At 40.3% G+C, this 20,745-nt stretch overlaps 2 protein-coding genes and 1 long non-coding RNA gene across 3 annotated transcripts; all 3 read left to right on the top strand.

The window, feature by feature from the left end:
* The first annotated feature begins 4,749 nt into the window (after nt 1-4,749).
* LOC113534402 (uncharacterized) lies at nt 4,750-5,917 on the top strand. Its single transcript, XR_004578345.2, has 3 exons — nt 4,750-5,115; nt 5,284-5,406; nt 5,667-5,917. It is a non-coding gene; the product is annotated as an uncharacterized LOC113534402 (long non-coding RNA).
* A 1,737-nt stretch (nt 5,918-7,654) lies between these two features.
* Nucleotides 7,655-10,407, top strand: LOC113534400 (extracellular calcium-sensing receptor-like). The gene is made up of 4 exons (XM_053235084.1): nt 7,655-7,894; nt 8,917-9,144; nt 9,243-9,366; nt 9,506-10,407. The coding sequence occupies exons 1-4, from the start codon at nt 7,733-7,735 to the stop codon at nt 10,405-10,407; spliced, it is 1,416 nt and encodes a 471-aa protein (XP_053091059.1). The 5' UTR covers nt 7,655-7,732.
* A 6,787-nt stretch (nt 10,408-17,194) lies between these two features.
* On the top strand, nt 17,195-20,517 carry LOC113534399 (extracellular calcium-sensing receptor-like). The gene is made up of 6 exons (XM_026927155.3): nt 17,195-17,392; nt 17,588-17,879; nt 18,059-18,871; nt 18,948-19,175; nt 19,265-19,388; nt 19,498-20,517. Exons 1-6 carry the CDS (start codon nt 17,304-17,306, stop codon nt 20,403-20,405), a joined length of 2,454 nt encoding a protein of 817 aa, XP_026782956.3. The 5' UTR covers nt 17,195-17,303; the 3' UTR covers nt 20,406-20,517.
* The last annotated feature ends 228 nt before the right edge of the window (nt 20,518-20,745 follow it).

Here is a 20,745-nt window from a genome sequence, read left to right as displayed (position 1 = left end):
AATAATTCAATTTTATTTCTATAGTGGTATATAGAAATTCTATAGTGGAAAATATTCCATATTTTGGAAACCACGTAAAAAGAAGAGATTATCGGGCTTTTACACAATAGAAAATCATGTTCTTCTTGCAAAATCCATTATTCATTCTTTGCATGTAGAAGCATTTCTGTAAGTTATTCTGTAAGTTCTGTAATCTTTATTTGTTCTATTGGGCTAGACGATAAAGGCTGATAGTACTCATGGTTGTCCATGCTGTTGCTGTTGATTGGCTCTCTGGTTTCTAGTTTTCTCTGCTTGCTCTTGACTGCCCTAGTTTATGTTGTTTGTGCCTAACCCTTGCCTGGATTTTGACACTGTGTTTGGATTATGTATTGGATTTGTTTGCAATCTTTCGCACGTTAGCAGCAGGTAGTGGCTGGAACAAGCCGGTACTCAAGGCCTCATATCATCAGGGGCTCGATGCAGAGTTACTTATCTAGCTGGCATGCCACAATAACCAGGTAATCCTCAACTCTTTGATGCCCTGATCAAGAATAGAGGAGTCGTGAGGGCGACCGTCACCCCAGTCCTGGAAATCCAAACCACTGAAACCACAGATTAAGCTGAATGATGTGGAACAGCAAAGGTGCTGAAAGGGGAAATGATGCTTTTACTGTGGCAGGCCTCAACACCAGATTGCATAATGCTCCTCATGGCCTTCCGTCAACGTTCCACAGTCCAATCCTGAGAGAGCACCCTCCACATCTCGCTCTGACATGGTGATTCCAACCAGATTCCTTTCTCACCCCAATTTTGGACTGCCAGGTCAGATGGCACTTTCAGGGTATGTGTTTTCAGTTACAGCACTGATCGACTCTGGCATGGGCTGGAAACTTCATAGATCGCACCCTCGCTGAGAAGCTGAGAAGAACAGTTTGGAGAAAAGTCCATGTTCCACCTAGTGGCCTTCATTTCCAGGAAGCTGTCCCCTGCCAAGCGAAACTACAACATTAGCAACAGGGAGCTCCTCACTGTAAAACTAGCTTTGGAAGAATGACATCACTGATTAGAGGGAACCTTTCACCCCTTCACAATTTTCACAGATCACAAGAATCTAGAGTACATCAAGTCATCCAAGAGACTAAACTCCTGTTAGGCACGCTGGGCCCTGTTTTCTGCCCACTTTGAGTTCACCCTCTCATATCTCCCAGGGTCCAAGAACACCAAAGCAGACTCCCTTTCCCACATACACCCAACTCCCCCTCGTGAAAACTCAGAAGAGTGCATCCTACCTGAGTCATGCTTTGTATGAGCTCTCACCTGGGACATTGACATTGAAATGGAGATTGAGAACATTTCAGAGGTGAGAATCTCCACACAGTGCCCAGTGGGGAAAGTTCGTGCCCGCTCCCCTCCAGGACAAGCTAATCATCTGGGCTCACAACTCTCCTGCCACGGGACACCCTGGCACTCATAGAAAACACCAACTACTGCAAGGAAAATAGTGGTGGCCACATATGCTTCAAGACATTCATAGATTTGTCTCCTCTTGCTCAATCTGTGCCCAAGCCAAAGTACCTCACATCCTGCCAGCAGACAAGCTCCTCCCAGTACCTATGCCCCGAAGAACATGGTCACATCTAGCCATCGTGTTGAATCATGTGTTTAGGTACTTTGGTATCCCGGAAGACATAGTGAGTGGTCAGGGAACCCAATTCACATCCTGAATTTGGGGGAGATTCATGAAAAACCTTGGTGTCTAGGTGAGCCTAACTGTGAAGAGGGCAATCCAGGAGATTGGGAGCTTCATGTGTACCTTCTGCACTAATAACCAGGAGGATTGGGCACAATTCCTCCAATGGGCAGAGTATATGCAAAATTCCCTTGAGCGACCAAGCTCATGACTCAGGCGTTGGCCCTGAGGAGAGATGCTGAATCTCAGCTTATGATGTTATTGATCCCCTACTATGCCAGGAATTCCATGCATTCAGGAACCCCGCTCCCAGAGGTCACACTTTAGTGGGGGGTCTGTCATGTCAATGCCAGAATAGGCATCAAATTACAGTTTCCAGAACAAAATGCAGCCAACAAACATGGTTACCGAGAACTACGACACAGAGTTATCACAGTTTCTCTCACATTCACGTTCAAGTGAATTGAACGTGAATTACACACACCTGGTTCCAATCAGTCACATTCACCCACAGTATTTAAGGACTTTCACACCACACTCACTTTCTAACCATACTCCCTCTTCTGGGTTTCTCTTCTTGCATTTGACTGCCCTTTGACCCTTGCCTGGATTTGACTTGGATTTGGATTTGTTTGCAAGCTTTTGTAATTGTACGTGCACCTGCATCTGTATCTGTCGCCTGACAGTCAGTACTTAGTAACATCCACCTTTAGCAGATATCACAGCTTGCATGTGGGTGAGTGCTACTGGCCGATAGTCCTTGTGTCCGGTAGCAGATGGATTTTTGGGCAAAGGGACTATAATGGAAGATTTCAGACAGGCTGGGACAGCAGATCGGGAAAGTGACCTATTGAAGATACTGGTGATGATCCCAGCCAGCTGGTCTGCACAGTCCTTCAGCACACATCCAGATATGTCATCAGGGCCTGCAGCCTTCCTTGGGTTTATGGCCCTTAGAGTGCACCTCACCTCCCATTCTTCTACCGAGAGGGTGAAGTTGAAGTTGCTGTTCGTTGTTTGGTGAAGCACTGTCTTGTGATGCTACCTCAAAGCATGCAAAGAATATGTTCAATTCCTCTGCCAGTGATGCGTCACCGTTTGCAGCTCCGAGGCCAGGTCTAAAGTTGGTGAGGTGTTGGACTGCCTGCCATACCTGAATGCTATTTTTGCTGACCAGGTGGTGATTGATCTTCTTTCCATAGTTCGCCTTGGCTCGTCTGATGCCTCTTTTTAGGTTGGCTCGAGCTGTGCTGTACAGGGCCCTATCACTTGACTTGAAGGCGGTGTTTGTCTCTTTAAGCAGCTGCTGGACCTCCCTGGTCATCCAGGGTTTTTGATTGGGATAGACCCGTATGTGTTTGTCCACTGTGACAGTGTCTATGCAGTTCTTTATGTAACATAAAACAGTGTCTGTGTACACCTCCAGGTCTTGGTGTTCAAATATTTCCCAGTTGGTTCTTTCAAAGCAGTCCTGCAGTTGCTGAGAGGCATCATCTGGCCAGGTTTTAACTAACCTGGTTGTGGTATTTGCAGTTTTCCTGAGGTGGGTATATGCCGGGATTAAGAACGTGGACATGTGTTCAGACTGGCCCAGGTGTGGTAATGGTCTAGCTCTGTAGCTCAGCTTTATGTTGGTGTAGACCTTGTCCAGTATACTAGCTTCTCTGGTAGCATGCTTTACATGCTGGTAAAATTTAGGAAGCACTGTTCTTAAATCCGCATGGTTGAAGTCGCCAGCTATTATGTACACTGCGTCAGGATATATGCTCTCTTGTAAACTAATGCTGCTATGCAATTTCCCGAGAGCTGAGTTAGCATTAGCATCCAGAGGAATATACACGGCAGTTAGCATAACTACAGTAAACTCCCTCGTAAGGTAAAAGGGCCTGCATTTGATAGTTACAAACTCCAGGTCTGGGAAGCAGTGCCTGGCTATGGTCACTATATTTGTGCACCAGTTGTTATTAATGTACACACATAGCCCCCCCTCCTGTGCTCTTACCGGAGTCTCTGTTTCTATCTTGACGCTGTGCCGTGTAGCCTATTAGCTCACCAGCGGAGTCCAGAATGGATGAATGAAGCCAGGTTTCGGTAATGACTAAAACACAGCTGTCCCTCGCGATGATGTTCGTTGCAGTATGCAGTCTCAGTTCGTCCATTTTATTTATGATGGATCTTGTGTTGGTGAGGAAAATGCTAGGAATTGGTGGTTTGTGTGGCTGCTTTAGCCTCGCTAGCACGCCGGCCCTGCAGCCTCGCTTTTGTTTCCTCTCTCTGCGGCGCCTTTGCCTCCTTCGCGTTGGAATGGTAATCCACGGAGAACCGGGACTCCTCACTATCTCCTCTGGTATGTTGTGTGAGCAAAGAAACTCTGTTGTAATGCTTCTCTCATTTAAAACTCCTAGTTTTAGCAGATCGTTCCAGTCGTAGATGCTATTTGCTTGACATAAAGTATTTGAGACTAGGAAAAACATGTGCAAAAATAACAAAAACAAAGCACTGAAAGTAGAGCGCTGAGCCACTGTGTCTATGCGCGCCGCCATCTTGTCTAGGAAAAAAAAATTAGATGTTCACTTTTAAAATGATGTTGCAGGCAAGTTTCCTTCTAATGAGTCTTCAATGCAGATTATGTTTGTGCAAACAGTGCTGCACATGTAGTGGGACAGACGGTGCTGTTTCTTTTCCTGCATTTTAATATGCCCGAATGCACGAGTTGCCCAATCACAGAATTTTGTGAGGGTATAAAAGGGGACTTTCAAGGCCCCGTTGTGTGTTGGAGCACCGCTTGTGCGTCGCTGCCTGAGATCCGGCCCTTCCGGTTTTTCCCCTTTTCGCTCTCCAGGTACGTGTGTTTGGCTAATTAGTTAGCATTGAGATGCGTGTTTTGGGTAATTTGGTTTTCATGGATTTTAGTTTTATGGACAATTGTTGCATTGGTTGGTGGTTGCCCTCCTCCATCTCCCTTTTGCTCAGCGTTCTCCTTCGTTGGCCCTGCGTGTAAGTGCTCTTGGATGTCTTTTTGCATTCGCAAGTATGCATGAGATACATGGCAACACAAAGGTACGTGAAATGACCGTTGTGTATTCTTGTGTATTCTTCTAATCATTCACTGTATAAAATCTTCTTTTTTTTTTTTAGGAAGAATCGTTGAATTTGGGGCCAATTGTGTTTAATGAAGCTTGTGGGGTAACATTTGTTGGCACTGCTGCTTTGTCTGCATAGTTTCCTTTTTTCCGCATTTGCTTCTTGACGCGTTGGATACAGGGTTTTCGGACCTGTCTTTCAGCGCATGTTTTTCTTTTTGTTATTTTGGTTGTTGTACTTGTCTTTTCTTTAGGTTTAGTTTTTGGTTTTCTTTATACTGTTCTGTTTGTTTGGTGTGTATTTTGTTCTGTTTAAAGTTAACCAACAGAGATGATGGACGGCTTGGACACACCGTTTTAGTATGTACATTTCATGTACATTCGTTTGTTTGTTTATATTTGCTGTTTGATGCTTGTATTCATTTGTTGTGTCTTTTTGTGTTAGTGTTTGGTATTTATTTTGTTGTATTTGGTTTGTGTGTGTGTGCGCATTTGGAGATTCTCTGTTAATATTGCCTTTTGTTGTAGGAGCTGAGGCTTCCAGGCAGGCCGCTAGTCGACCCTAGTGTGTGGTGGTGGGACTCCAGCACGGGGTGCAGTGTGTGGTCACGCTTGATCTTGCGTGTGGGTGTGTTGTGACCTGTGCACCGGGTGAGTGAGATAGGAGCTTAGTGCTCATTAACTAGCTTACCTGCTATTGGTAAGCCTTGGTCTCCTTTCATGTCAGTGTCTCATATGTTATTAGTTGGGTCCTACAGTCTTTTAATGACTTTTAAATAGTGTTAGCTTGTTTCTAATAAAGTTTTGTATTTAGTATTTACGCCTCTACCCTTCTTTTCTGAAACCACGTACCTGTGTGATCTTTTGTTGGTGATTTAATCTGTAATTACCATGATTTCCCTGTTTAACAGGGTGGCATAGTCAGCGACATCTTAACTAGTTTCTTCCATCAAGTTGTGGGGATACAAGAGACAAGAAAATGCAGGAGTGCCATCTCTAAAGACACAGAACAGCAATTCTTCCATCCAATCTGGCAGAAGTTGAAAGATTCTGCAGACTGTAATGGGAGAAGATTCCAAAATCAGAAACCAGGCTTGTAGCATCATACTAAAGATAAATTAAGGCTAATGAGAGTGCTTAAAAGTGCAAAATATTTTTAATATGCCCATTTAAAAATAATGTAATAAATAAATTGTAATGCATTTACACTACCTGTTTATGGCATTTCACTATGTAGGATTCTTGTAAATCATTAAAAAAAATAAACATTTTATCCATTCTAGAGTAAAATATAACACAATGATTAGGAATGTAAATATTTTTTGGTTACAGTATATACACTCTTGGCCAAAAAAAATAAATCAATAAAATAAAAATGGGCCAAGCCCAAAATGGCAAAATATTAAGCTTTTAATGGTCTTAACAACAAATCATTGGTCAGGAAATGAGCAAGAATTAAACAAATACAGTAGATTTCTCCCTGCTCTATCAATCCTGGTTCCATTTATGAACTTGTTGTCAGGTGTTGCAGACAACCAAATAATGACAATATTTTTAAGGAAAAAAAACATCCCAGAAGATATTTTTAGGAAATTGCATACACCCAGACATGTGTTAGTTTGAATTTTACATCAAACATTTAATTTGTCATGATTTTACCTTTGCATACACAGGAGGGGGGGTTTGAACCCCCCAACCCCGGAGGTGCAAGGCAAACAGTTCACTGCAGCAAAAGTAAATGAGCAAATGGTGGCACAAGAGGTCTTAGGAGTGCATTTGCTTAATTCTTGCTAATTTTCTGACCAATGATTTGTTGCTAAAACCATTAAAAGCTTAATATTTTGCCATTTGGGCTTGGTCCATTTTTTGCCCAGGAGAGTATATACTGTACATGTAGGACTGCAATATCTAGGCCCAACAGATATGGGCATATACATAAGGTAGCACATTGTTAAAGGGAAGTTATTACCAGAATATTCATCCATCCATTCTCTGTACCGCTTATCCTACACGGGGATGCAGGGGACCCTATCCCCGGGGCACAAGGCTGGGGGCACCCTGGATGGGGTGCAAACCCATCGCAGTGCACAGTCGCACACACAGATTTGGAAATGCCAATCAGCCTGCACCACCTGTCTTTGGACTAGTAAAGGAAACCAGAGTACCCAGAGGAAACCCCTGAAGCATGGAAAGAACCTGCAAACTCCATGCACGCAGGGTGGTGGCGGGACTCAAACCCCCAACCCCGGAGGTGTGAGGCAACGGTGATAACCACTAGAATATGTCCCCCAGAATATTGATTTGTATGTAAATTTGCACCATACTGTAATACAATAAAATGTGTGCCTCCTAGTAAGTAGTGCAAATTAATAAGGTATTGCACTTGTAAAGTCTGCACCCAAGGGTCTAATCAATTTGGGAGTCAAAGAGCTCTATAAAAGCTTAAACACTGGTCATGGTGTTTAGGGAGGGATGAGAATGAGGTTCCTGCATACATGGCTTTTATTCACTCAGGTGAGAGCAGCTGATCCTCCCTGCAGCTTACTAGGCCTGCACAATCCTCCTCAACTCAGCAAAGATGGGGATGTTACAATTGGTGGTGTCTTTTCCTTCCACATCAAATGGGACCAGACAACACATGTCTTTACATCTGGGCCCCAGCAACCAGAATGTATAAGGTGAGGGACAGTAGGGGAATTATAACATGGTTCCAGATCTATTCATTTTAAGAAGATCAGAAACATTTTCTTTCATTACTTGCATTACAACAAATGTAAACCTGTCACTGTATTACAGCTTATGGTGCTCACAGAAAATAAATGTGGCTTTGGTTTCTTGGTCCTGTAGTTTGAGCCTCCGTGAATTTCAAAATGCACAAACAATGGTATTTGCCATTGAGGAAATCAACAACAGAAACGATATACTTCCTGGAGTCAAACTGGGTTATAAAATCTATGATTCCTGTGGATCAATAGAAATGACCACAAGAGCCTCTTTGTCCTTAGTTAATGGCAATGGAGAAAATACATCTGTAATGTCTTGCTCCAAACCTGATACAGTTCAAGCAATCATAGGGCAAACATCATCCAGCCCCTCTATTGCCATTTCTGCTACGGTGGGACCATTGCACATACCTGTGGTAAGACATCTATTTTCGTGTGTAAAATCTACTTTTTTTAAATTAAAAAAAATCCTTGCTTTTAATGGTTAATTTTGAATATGTCTAATAATAAAAGTGAAGTACAAAGTAAATTACATGTTATTAAAATCTTTGTAGGTCAGTCACTTTGCAACATGTGCATGCCTAAGTGACAAAAAGAAATACCCATCTTTCTTCAGAACTGTTCCCAGTGACTACTACCAGAGCAGAGCTTTGGCTAAGTTGGTCAGGCATTTTGGCTGGACATGGGTAGGGGCTCTATGTAGTGATAATGACTATGGGAACAATGGCATAAATGAATTCATCATTGCGGCCAGAGAAGAGGGAATCTGTGTTGAGTATTCCAAGGCATTCTTTAGGACAGATCCCAGAGAAAAAATTCTGAAAGTAGTTGATACAATCAAAGCTTCAACCTCCAAAGTTATTGTAGCATTTGTCTCATATTCTGACATTGGAGTTCTTTTTAAGGAAATGGCTTTACAGAACTTGACTGGGTTCCAGTGGATTGGAAGTGAGTCCTGGATCTCTGATATGAACACAGCCAATGCTGAATGGCAGAATATTCTGAAAGGATCCATGGGTTTTGCTATCCCAAAAGCTCAAATCAATGGCCTACGGGAATTTCTGACAAAACTTAATCCAACTTCTGGTGTAGATGCTTATACAGAGTTGTGGGAGACGATATTTGATTGTAAATTTCCCACACAAGACAATGTTGAGATAAAACAAATGTGCAAGGGCAATGAAAGTCTCAATCAGGTTCAAAACCATTATACAGATGTTTCAGAGTTACGACTTGCCCATAATGTTTACAAGGCAGTGTACGCTGTGGCTTATGCCCTGCATAATAGATATAGCTGTTCAAAGAGGGACAGTGGACAAGAGAGTCCTATTGTATGTGCAAACATAACAGATAATAAACCATGGCAGGTAAGTGTAACAATATAGCCTGTTGGAAAAAAAAAAAATTGTCACTGAAGAGTTTAAAATGCTTTATTTAGGTAGTCAATGAGTTGAAGAAACTCCGTTTCACCACTACAACTGGAGAGGATGTATACTTTGATGAGAATGGAGACCCAGCGCCGAGGTATGAACTTCTGAACTGGCAACAAGGAAAAGATGGTAAAATAGTGTTTGTTAAAGTGGGCTTCTATGATGCCTCTCTGCAAACAGACTGTCAGCTGTCATTTAACAACATCAGTATAGCCTGGGCGCACAACAAATCACAGGTGAATGACAGTATTGATGTGAACAGATATGTAACAAATATGTAACAAATATTTTAGTAAAATATCAATAAATATGTACAATAAAAAATGTTTTTCAGGTGCCGGTCTCTGTGTGTAGTCCAAGTTGCCCCCCTGGCACAAGGAAGGCTGTGCAGAAAGGAAGGCCGATCTGCTGCTTTGACTGTATATCATGTGCAGAGGGGGAAATCAGTAATATAACAGGTATAATGAATAGTGGTTTTCCTCAATGATGTACACCAAAACCAGAAAGATTCAAAGCTTTTATTGATAAGGTTAATAAATACAATAGAATTGCAATGACATAAATGGCTAAATTGATAGTCCCTTTCTCTTTCCTTAGATTCCATAACTTGCATCAAATGCCCACCTGAACTGTGGTCTAATGACAAGAAAGATACCTGTGTCTTAAAGTTGGTAGAATTCCTGTCATTTGAAGAAATAATGGGGATCATTCTTGTATCATTTTCTTTGTTAGGAGTCTTGTTCACCATCTGCATTGCTGTAATTTTTTTTAAACACAAGGACACACCAATTGTTAGAGCAAATAATTCTGAACTAAGCTTCTTGTTGCTCTTCTCACTCACTCTGTGTTTCCTCTGTTCACTAACATTCATTGGTCAGCCCTCTGAGTGGTCCTGTATGTTGCGCCATACAGCGTTTGGGATCACCTTTGTCCTAAGCATCTCCTGTGTTTTGGGGAAAACAGTAGTGGTATTAATGGCCTTCAGGGCTACACTTCCAGGTAGTAATGTAATGAAATGGTTTGGGCCTCTACAGCAGAGACTCAGTGTACTTGCCTTCACGCTTGTACAGGTCATTATTTGTGTACTTTGGTTAACAATATCCCCTCCTTTTCCCTACAAAAATATGAACAAGGAAAAGATCATATTAGAATGTAACGTAGGCTCGGCTATAGGTTACTGGGCTGTGCTGAGTTATATAGGACTCCTGGCTCTTTTATGTTTTATTTTGGCTTTTCTGGCCCGCAAGTTGCCTGATAATTTCAATGAAGCTAAATTCATCACATTCAGCATGCTCATATTCTGTGCAGTTTGGATCACCTTTATTCCTGCTTATGTCAGCTCTCCTGGAAAATTTACTGTAGCTGTAGAGATATTTGCCATTTTAGCATCAAGCTTTGGTTTACTATTCTGTATATTTGTTCCAAAGTGTTATATAATCATACTCAAACCAGAAAAGAACACTAGAAAGCAAATGTTGGGGAAAGCACCTACTCAGTGATGTATCTATTTAGATATTATACTAGAACAGATTTTTAATAAATTTCTATATCTATTAAGACAGGTTTTCCATAAAACTTTCTCTTATCTTTCAAATTACAAATTTTTCCCAAATTTTAATTTGTAAGTGTACTGTCAAAGACTTATTATCAACAATAGTAGCTGTGCACATGCAGGATAAGGGATTGGTTTTATGTCCTTTAACATTACTGTATGGAAAACTGGCTGAAATAATCAGTGTTGTATCTCTGAAAAAATTCAGCAACTGGGCCCTGTACAATTTACTGTAATAAAACACACTACACATGTATGCACCCTATGAAATCTTTATATTGTTAAGGTAAAATTTAAATGGCACAAAATTAGACTTTTTTTACCATTTTATTTCAGCTGCAATCTGTAATACATGAGAACAAAAACAAACAAACAAATAAAGATTAAAATTAACAACCCAGTTCTTTTCTGTATTTCTTTTTACACAAACGTGTCTTCAAGTCATCAATAGGAACTACACTCCTGGGCAAAAAAAAAAAAAAAAAATAGACCAAGCCCGAAATGGTAAAATATTAAGCTTTTAACGGTCTTAACAACAAATCATTGTTAATTGATTATCAAGATGATTTAAAAAAGTTATCAGGAATTAAACAAATGCACTCCTGTGACCTCCTGTGCCGCCACTTGCCACCAACTGTTTAGGGAAAAGCTAGAAACAGGGAAATTCACTTACATAGTATTCTTGTACACAAAGACAAAATCATGATAATGATGAAAATATTCATGTAAATTTCAAACTGACACGTCTGGCTGTAAAAAAATTTCCAAAAATATCTTCTGAGATTAGTCATTATTTTCCACACCCTATGCAGCCCATCAAGGGCCTGATAACAAGCTCAAGATTGATAGAGCAGGGGGAGATCTACAGTATTTGTTTAATTTTTGTTAAGTTCCTGATCAATTATTTGTTGTTAAGACCATTAAAAGCTTAATATTTTGCCATTTTGGGCTTGGCCCATTTTTTTTTTTTGCCCAGCAGTGTATAAGCAGCAAATATTATTAACTAATTAACAGCATAGCCACAATGATTATGGCAGTCCATGAGGAATGGTATTGGAAGTGGATAATATCAAGCATTCCACTACATAGGTGACAATGTCCCTTACATTTCACAAAGAACTTGGAGAGAAAGTTACAAACAGAGGATTACAGAACTGCACTGGATTGGCACATGCCAACAGCATGTTCCTCAGACAAATTCTAAGAGTTTAAATGTATACTGGAGGACATGTAAAAACAATGTAAAATATATATATATATATATATATATATATATATATATATATATATATATATATATATATATATATATATATATATATATATATATATATATACATTAAAAAAAAACTTATTTAATGATGTGTTTCATTTTAGGTTTACAAGACTGTTTTTGTGGGGGATCATTTTCTGCATATTCACTTTGCATGTAAAACCCCTAAAAATTAGCTGTGGCAACCCCTATAGCATGCGACCATGCAACATGCTTACTTTCATGGCATCTCTTATGTTAAGGCCTGAAAATATAAAGATAAAATACATAATAGCACTTCAAACTTATATATTTCTTTTCAGCATTGGTGATTGCCTTGCAAGATTCAAAATATTAAATTTGTGAAGGGCCATAAAAAATAGACATCTGCTACTATAATGAAATGTGCCCGAAAGACAAGAAGCTTATTAATAGGTCACTTGGGCTTGAGGCTGACAAGAGATATTTTTTAATTTCAGATCTTAAATGAATTCCCAATTGGATATTTTAAAACACAGGTGATTTCACAAACCAGCACCACAAACATGTGAAAACATGTCACATTACAGTTTATTATTGTTATTGAAGGAATAGTTTTCCCTCATGTGTGGCAGGTGCTAGTGCCTGTGTGCTCTGAGAGCTGTCCCTCAGGAACCAGGAAGGCTGTTGTGAAAAGAAGACTGTCTGCTATTATGACTGTACACCAGGCCCACCAGGAGCAATTATCAACAAAACAAGTACATTTTCCTCCTGGCCCTTTTTGTACTTGGTACAATCAACCAATAAATGATAAAGTGCAAATAATATCCATCAAAATAATCTTTCTATTGAGGATTATTTAAATATGTTTTGAACTTTGACCCCATTCAAACTTCCATCTCAGGTGATCCAATCACAAATGGACTGATGGATGGATAGCCATCCACACTAGGCACTGTCTCGACTGTGTATTGACATGAATAATGTTGTCAAATTGTTTTGTACAGACACATAATCAACAGTTACTCCCTTATATTGACTTAATTTTTGTACCAAGCTGTCATTTTAAAACCAGGCTTATATTGTATTGTCTGACTGACTTACTAATCTGACTGCCACTGACACTGAATGACACTGCATGAGGATGAAAAAACAATTTCATACCTAAAGATGTCTGCAATTTTATTTGCAGAAACTTTAACCATGAAAAAGGAAAGGAGATGCTGAAGAATACAGATATAGAAGTGAGTGTGGGAATACTGTCAATATAATAGTTTGTTGGTTTGTTGATTCTGCAAGATTCATAGGAAACTGTGTAAATATGATTACTAAGCACAACACCATGAAGACAGCAAAGTCACAGATCAACTTTAACTGATGGTGATATTGCAAAACAGTTAACTGGGGACAGTGGGGGATACACATTCAGGCCCTCCTGATGGGAGAAGTCCAGCTTGCAGCCCTTGGTCTGCCACCAGAATTCCAGCTGGATTGTACAGCCTTGAGGAGAGGCATGATTGAGTGGGATGGATTTTTGCCATCGGCTCTTCCAATCCATGCTGTCAGAAGAGGGAGATCAGCCATTTACAATTACCCTCTGACTCCTTGACTCCTACAAATGCTGGCTATGACTGGACCCTGCTGAACCAGAGAATGTCATCAAATGGGTGGCACTGGAACAGTTCGTCCATCAGCTGCCAACCTGAACATCAGAGTAGGTTTAGTGTCAACAACCTGACTCACTCACTGAGGCCGTCCAAGTGGCAGAGGATAACGTCTTAGTGCATGAACTCAGGGACATTGCATGCCCTCCTGCCACCTCCCGAGCTCCTCCCTTCACCACCACCAGTAGAGGAGCCTGACATGGTCATGGGCATTGGTGGCGGCAAGCCAGGGCCGTGCTCTGGGCGCACGGGTCCACCCAAACTTCTTTGTACCCCGATTAACTTCTTGTGTTTCTCCCGCTCCCCAGAGTGCCACAGAGTCAGAGTGAGCTAGAATGAGGCCTGGGCAGTTCTGTTGTGTCTGTGGAGAACCAGGGCATTTCCAAGCAGAGTGCTCAAGGATGGATGTGGGTCAGATGCTTTACATCTCTGTGGCCCCATGACTCTCCCTCAATTCGGAGCATACATACAGAGTGTTGGTTCGTAGTCAAGGAGGTATACATTAATACCTTGGTGGATTCAGGCAGTGAGCAGACCTTGATTCAAGCCTGATTCAAGACAAGCCTTTGGAAAGTTGCTGGGAGGAGAAGGTGTATTCACAGGGATATGCACCCTACTCCGATGATGACTCTCAAAATTACATATTAAGTGGAAAAACATAGAATAAAGGTAATGGTTAGGCCTCGACCTTCCCACCACGTAATTCTGGGGACTGATTATCTGGGATTTTGAGAGCTCACCACAGTACGGGGGCAGCATGGTGTGAGTGCACCGACGCATTTCCTGGTACATCACGTGACCATGACCAGGCGGGGACAAGATGCAAAATGTCTGGGATGTTTTTGCAATACGTTTTAAGCAAAAACAAGAGAGTTTATGACCTAAAGAACACCATACCCACAGTGATGCGGATAGTGGCAGCATCATGCTATGCGGTTGCTTCTCTTCAGCTGAGACTGGGGGTCTAGTCAAGATAAAAGGAATTACAGATAGCTCCAAATACCAATTTATTTTGCCATAAAATTTGCAGGCCTCTGTTAGACAGCTGAAGTTGAAGAAAAATTTCACCTGGAATGTGTGCCTCAGGGATGTGTGCTCTCATGCTACTATTCTCTCTATATACCAATGACTGCACCTCTAAAGACCCATCCATCAAACTCCTCACGTTTGCAGATAACACCACTCTCACAGGCCTCATATTCAATGATGATGAGACCATATAGATGCAAGGTTTAACAGCTGATGACCTGGTGCAGGCACAATAATCTGGACACCCAAAAAACCCAGGAGATGATTTCTCTAAAATTTCTCTTAAAATAACTGAGCCCTTCAAATATCTTGTCACCGTCATCTCAAGCAATGGGATGGAAACATCACCTGCATCATTAAAAAAAAGGCTCAGCAAAGGCTGTTTTTCTGCGAAACAGTCTCAAAAACAATTTCAAAACAGTTCGTCTCTGCCAGACTGGTACAGTTCTATACATATATCAATGAGTCCTTTTTGACATCCTCCATAATTGTCTGGTTTGGTGCTGCTTTTGCTTAAGCCAATATAAAACTGCAGCGTGTTAGCTACTCTTCAGAAAAGATAACCTGTGTAGTCTTCCATCCACCAGTAAACTGTACATGTCCAGATTATGGAAGTATTCAGAGAATATAATTGCAGACTCTTCCCATTTTAGCCATCACTTATTTGATTGATCAAACTCTGGAAAATGCTTCAGAGGAGTCAAAACTAAGACAAAAAGAATCTCAAGTAGTTTCTTCTCACAGGAAGTATCCCACTTAAACAAGTTCTAACCTTGTCCATTCTGTAAATCTGTGTGGAGAGTTACCTCCCACCTTTCAAAAACATGCAGATTGATTATGTTATATTATATTATGTTAAATTGCCATTGTGTGTGTGTGCGCATAGTGCCCTGGGATTGTCTGGCGTTCAAAACTATATTCCTGCCTTGTGTTACTGGGATAGGCTCTGGATCAACCATGACCCTGACTAGGATAAAGCAGTTATTGAAGCTGATTTCATAGAATTGGCCTCCAGTAACTTTTGTACAATAGGGGAGGGTGGGAGCAAAATATCTGTCTGGCAATGTATGTAGGAACCTTTCTTTAATATGGCATTGTGGTGGACAGCTGGGCACTGCCAGGTTGTATTGGTTCACTGGTGTGAAGGAAAGACAGCACACAAGTCTGCTTTTCCACAAAACCATGTTGTTTTTCCTTTAGCTAGTTAACCAGACAAAAAGCCATGAAGGGCTAAGGTAATCAGAAAGAAGGAGAAGGTCAAATTTGCATCTAATTCCATAATGACCATCTCAATAAAAACCCCTCTAAATGGTAGTGATGAGGCCAAATTCATTTCATCTACTCTAAGGTGCAGGGTTATGGAAAGGGAGGGCATCTACAACAGTGCACAAGTCCTTATAAGCTATTGCTCACCGTATGTTTGTTTGTCAGCTATGTAGTTACAAAGAGCATAAAAAAAAAAATAGTTCATATTTTTGGGATAGATTGGGGTTCTGTTCCCCCGTACAATTTCCGGGTTCTGTTCCCCTTGTATAGTTTAATACTGACAAAGACGTAAGAGCCAAAAAGGTTGGGAACTGATGGCGAAACTGACACTGACATTCGGACACCATGGTCTGATGTAGTCATTGCTCAATATAACATGTTTTCGGCTGTAAAGCATCCCAGTGGCAGCCCCATCCTTCATTGTTGAGCTCTTTACAGGTGCTGTGTAGGGCCGAGGCTAATGTGGTAAATGGGTTTTATACATTACAAGAAAAGGTCTTCTGTTTATGGCATCTGACTAGTAGACTGATGAAAATAGATGGGTAAAGTGTGGCCATGAAGGGATGCACATTATCATCAACAATACTCAAATAGGCTGTGGCAATCAAGCAATGATTGATTGGTATTAACAGGCCCAAAGTATTCCAAGAAAACACCATCACACCACCTCCACCAGCCTGGACTGTTGACACAAGGCAGGCTGAGTCCATGCATTCATGCATTTTGCACCAAATTCTGACCTTACCATCTGTGTGCCTCAGCAGAAATCGAGATTCATCAGAACAGGCTACATTTTCCAGTTTTGGTGAGAATGTGCCCAATGCAGTCTCAGCTTTTTGTTCTTGGCTGACAGAAGTGGAACCCGATGTGGTCTTCTGCTGTTGTATCGCATCCGCCTCAAGGTTCAAAGTGTTGTGCATTCTGAAATGCTTTTCTGCTCACCACAATTGTACAGAGTGGTTATCTGAGTTACTGTAGCCTTTTTGTCAGCTTGAACCATTCCGGCCATTATCCATTGAACTCTTTCATCAAGGCTTTCTGTCTGCAGAACTGCCACTCCCTGGATGTTTTTTCTTTATTGCACCATTCTGAGTAAATTCTAAAAGCTGTGTGTGAAAATCCCAGGAGATCAGCAGTTATAAATCTACTCAAACCAAACCAGCCTGTCTGGCACCAACAATCATGACACAGTTAAAATCACTGAGATCACATTGTTTCCCCATGTGCAATGTGATCATGAAGCTGCTGACACATATCTGCATGATTTTATGTATTGCACTGCTGCCACATGATTGACTGATTAGATAATTGCATTAATGAGTAGGTGTACAAGTGTTGCTAATAAAGTGTTATGTGAGTGTACATTTGTAAATAAATTCACATAACAGTGTAAGACAATAAAATGCATGCCTTGTAGTAAACATTGCAAAATTATGAGGTAATGAACTTGTTAAGCCAAAACCCAAGGGTCTGGTCAATTTGGGAGTCAAAGAGTTATATAAAAGCCCAAACATTGGTTATGGAATTTAGGGAGGCGTGAGAATGAGGTTCCTGCACACATGGCTTTTATTCACTCAGGTAAGAGCAGCTGATCCTCCCTGCAGCCTATTAGGGCTGCCCAATCCACCTCAACTTAGCAAAGATGGAGATGTAATGATTGGTGGTATCTTTTCCTTCCACATCAAAGTGGACCAGAGAGCACAAAACTTTACATCTGGGCCCAGGCAACCAAAATGCATAAGGTGAGGGCACATTAGGGGAATTGGTTCAAGATCTATTCATTTTAAGAAACCAGAAACATTTCCTTATTTATATTATTTTATTTTATAATAAAATAATATTTTATAATATTTTATAACATTTACAAAACTGTTAGTATATTAGTACTTATGGTGCGTAGTGAAAATACATGTGCTTTTGTTTTCTTGGTCCTGTAGTTTAAGCCTCCGTGAATTTCAGAATGCACAAACAATGGTATTTGCCATTGAGGAAATCAACAACAGAACTGATATTCTTCCTGGGGTCAGATTGGGTTATAAAATATATGATTCATGTGGATCAGTAGAAATGACTACAAGAGCCTCCTTGTCCTTAGTTAATGGAAATCAAGAAAATACATCTGTAATATCTTGCTCCAAATCTGATACAGTTCAAGCAATCATAGGACAAACATCATCTAGCTCCACTATTGCCATTTCTGCTACTGTGGGACCTTTGAACATACCTGTGGTAAGACCTCTTCTTTTATGTTTACAAACTATATTTTAAAAAAAAATCTTATGCTTAATAAGTTTTTTAATACAAAAAATATGTTATGCTTATATGTTTAATGGATAATTATGAATATGCCTAATAATGAAAGATAAGTACAAAGTAAATTGCATGTTGTTGAAATCTTTGTATTTCAGGTCAGTCACTTTGCAACATGTGCATGCCTAAGTGACAGGAAGAAATACCCATCTTTCTTTAGAACTGTTCCCAGTGATTACTACCAGAGCAGAGCTTTGGCTAAGTTGGTCCAGTATTTTGGCTGGACATGGGTAGGGGCCCTATGTAGTGATAATGACTATGGGATTAATGGCATAAATGATTTTATCACTGCAGCCAAAGATGAGGGAGTCTGTGTTGAGTATTCCAAGGCATTCTTTAGGACAGATCCCAGAGAAAAAATTCTGAAAGTAGTTGAGATTATCAAGGCTTCAACCTCCAAAGTTATTGTCGCTTTTGTCTCATATTCTGACATTGGGGTTCTTCTAAAGGAAATGGCCTTACAGAACATGACTGGGTTCCAGTGGATTGGAAGTGAGTCCTGGATTTCTGATATAAACCCAGCTAATGTTCAATGGCAGCATATTCTGAAAGGATCCATGGGTTTTGCTATCCCAAAAGCTCAAATCAATGGCCTAGGGGGATTTCTGACCAAACATAATCCAGGTTCTGATGTAGCTATTTACAAGGAGTTGTGGGAGACAATATTTGATTGTAAATTTCCCACAAAAGACAGTGTTGAGGTGAAACAAATGTGCAAGGGCAATGAAAGTCTCAGTCAAGTTCAAAACCATTATACAGATGTTTCAGAGTTACGACTCGCAAATAATGTTTACAAGGCAGTGTATGCTTTGGCTTATGCACTGCATAACAGACATGGCTGCTCAAATTTGGACAGTGGACAACAAAGTCCTACTGTGTGTACAAACATAACAGATAATAAACCATGGCAGGTAAGTGTAACAATATAATATGATCAAAAACATGTACTTATATTTGTTAGAGATAATTGTCCAATGCTTTTCTTAGGTAGTCAATGAGTTGAAGAAACTCCATTTTACCACTACAACTGGAGAGGATGTATATTTTGATGAGAACGGAGACCCAGCAGCAAGGTATGAACTGCTGAACTGGCAACAAGACAAAGATGGTAAAATAGCATTTGTTAAAGTGGGCTTCTACGATGGCTCTTTGCAAACACACCTTCAGCTGTCATTTAACAACATCAGCATAGTCTGGGCCCACAATAAACCACAGGTAAATTACAACTCTGAATAAACAGATAGTATGTACAGTAAATATTTTAGAAATTATGAATAAATATATACAATAAAAATGGCTTCCAGGTGCCAGTCTCTGTGTGTAGTCAGAGTTGTCCCCCAGGCACCAGGAAGGCTGTGCAGAAAGGAAGGCCAGTCTGCTGCTTTGACTGTATACCTTGTGCAGAGGGGGAAATCAGTAATATAACAGGTCTAATGAGTATTTGTGTTCTTCAATTATTATTTATTAGGCTAATAAACACAATAGAATTTCAAGCAATTAAATTGCTAATTTAATATTATTTTTTTTATTTCTGTAGATTCTATATCTTGTATCAAGTGCCCACCTGAACTGTGGTCTAATGACAAGAAAATTACCTGTGTCTTAAAGCTGGTGGAATTCCTGTCATTTGAGGAAATAATGGGAATCATTCTTTTATTGTTTTCCTTGTTAGGAGTATCTTTCACCATCTGCATTGCTGTAATTTTCTTTAAACACAAGGACACACCAATTGTTAGAGCAAATAATTCTGAACTGAGCTTCCTGCTGCTCTTCTCACTCACTCTGTGTTTCCTCTGTTCATTAACATTCATTGGTCAGCCATCTAAATGGTCCTGTATGTTGCGCCATACAGCATTTGGGATCACCTTTGTCCTCTGCATTTCTTGTGTTCTGGGGAAAACAGTAGTGGTGTTAATGGCCTTCAGGGCTACACTTCCAGGAAGTAATGTAATGAAATGGTTTGGGCCTCTACAGCAGAGACTCAGTGTACTTGCCTTCACGCTTGTACAGGTCATTATTTGTGTACTTTGGTTAACAATATCTCCTCCCTTTCCCTACAAAAATATGAAGTACTACAAGGAAAAGATCATATTAGAATGTAATGTAGGCTCAGCTATAGGTTTCTGGGCCGTGCTGGGCTATATAGGACTCCTGGCTCTTTTATGTTTTATCTTGGCTTTTCTGGCCCGCAAGCTGCCTGACAATTTCAATGAAGCCAAATTCATTACATTCAGCATATTTATATTCTGTGCAGTTTGGATCACATTTATTCCAGCTTATGTCAGCTCTCCTGGGAAATTCACTGTTGCTGTAGAGATATTTGCCATTTTAGCTTCAAGTTTTGGTTTACTATTCTGCATATTTGTTCCAAAGTGTTACATTATCATACTCAAACCAGAGAAGAACACTAAAAAGGAGATGATGGGTAAAGGAACTGCTAGATGATTTAACTGTATACATATTCACTATTAATATGCTGTGCTTAAATTATGTAGCCTATGTGCATGTTCTAGCTTAAATGAAAGCCATTAAAGAGGATTAGTATAATCATGTACCAATACTGCAATAAATAAACTGATACCTTTTGTCTAAATTTACAGTATCATTTTTTTTACATACAGTTACATACAGGTATATTGTCACATATCCTTTGAAACAGCTTTCCATGCAAAATTGCTTTTTCTTTAAATCATGTTTGTCCCCAGCTTAAGCCATAATGTGGCTCCTTCCTTAGATCACAACCTAGGGAAGATATAAAATGCTGTCAAACCACACAGACTACATA

Source organism: Pangasianodon hypophthalmus, chromosome 6 (genome assembly GCF_027358585.1).
Source record: "Pangasianodon hypophthalmus isolate fPanHyp1 chromosome 6, fPanHyp1.pri, whole genome shotgun sequence".
In the NCBI taxonomy this organism is placed as follows: Eukaryota; Metazoa; Chordata; class Actinopteri; order Siluriformes; family Pangasiidae; genus Pangasianodon; species Pangasianodon hypophthalmus.
Note: the sequence above shows the minus strand (reverse complement) of the source record. Positions and strands in the feature narration are given on the sequence as shown.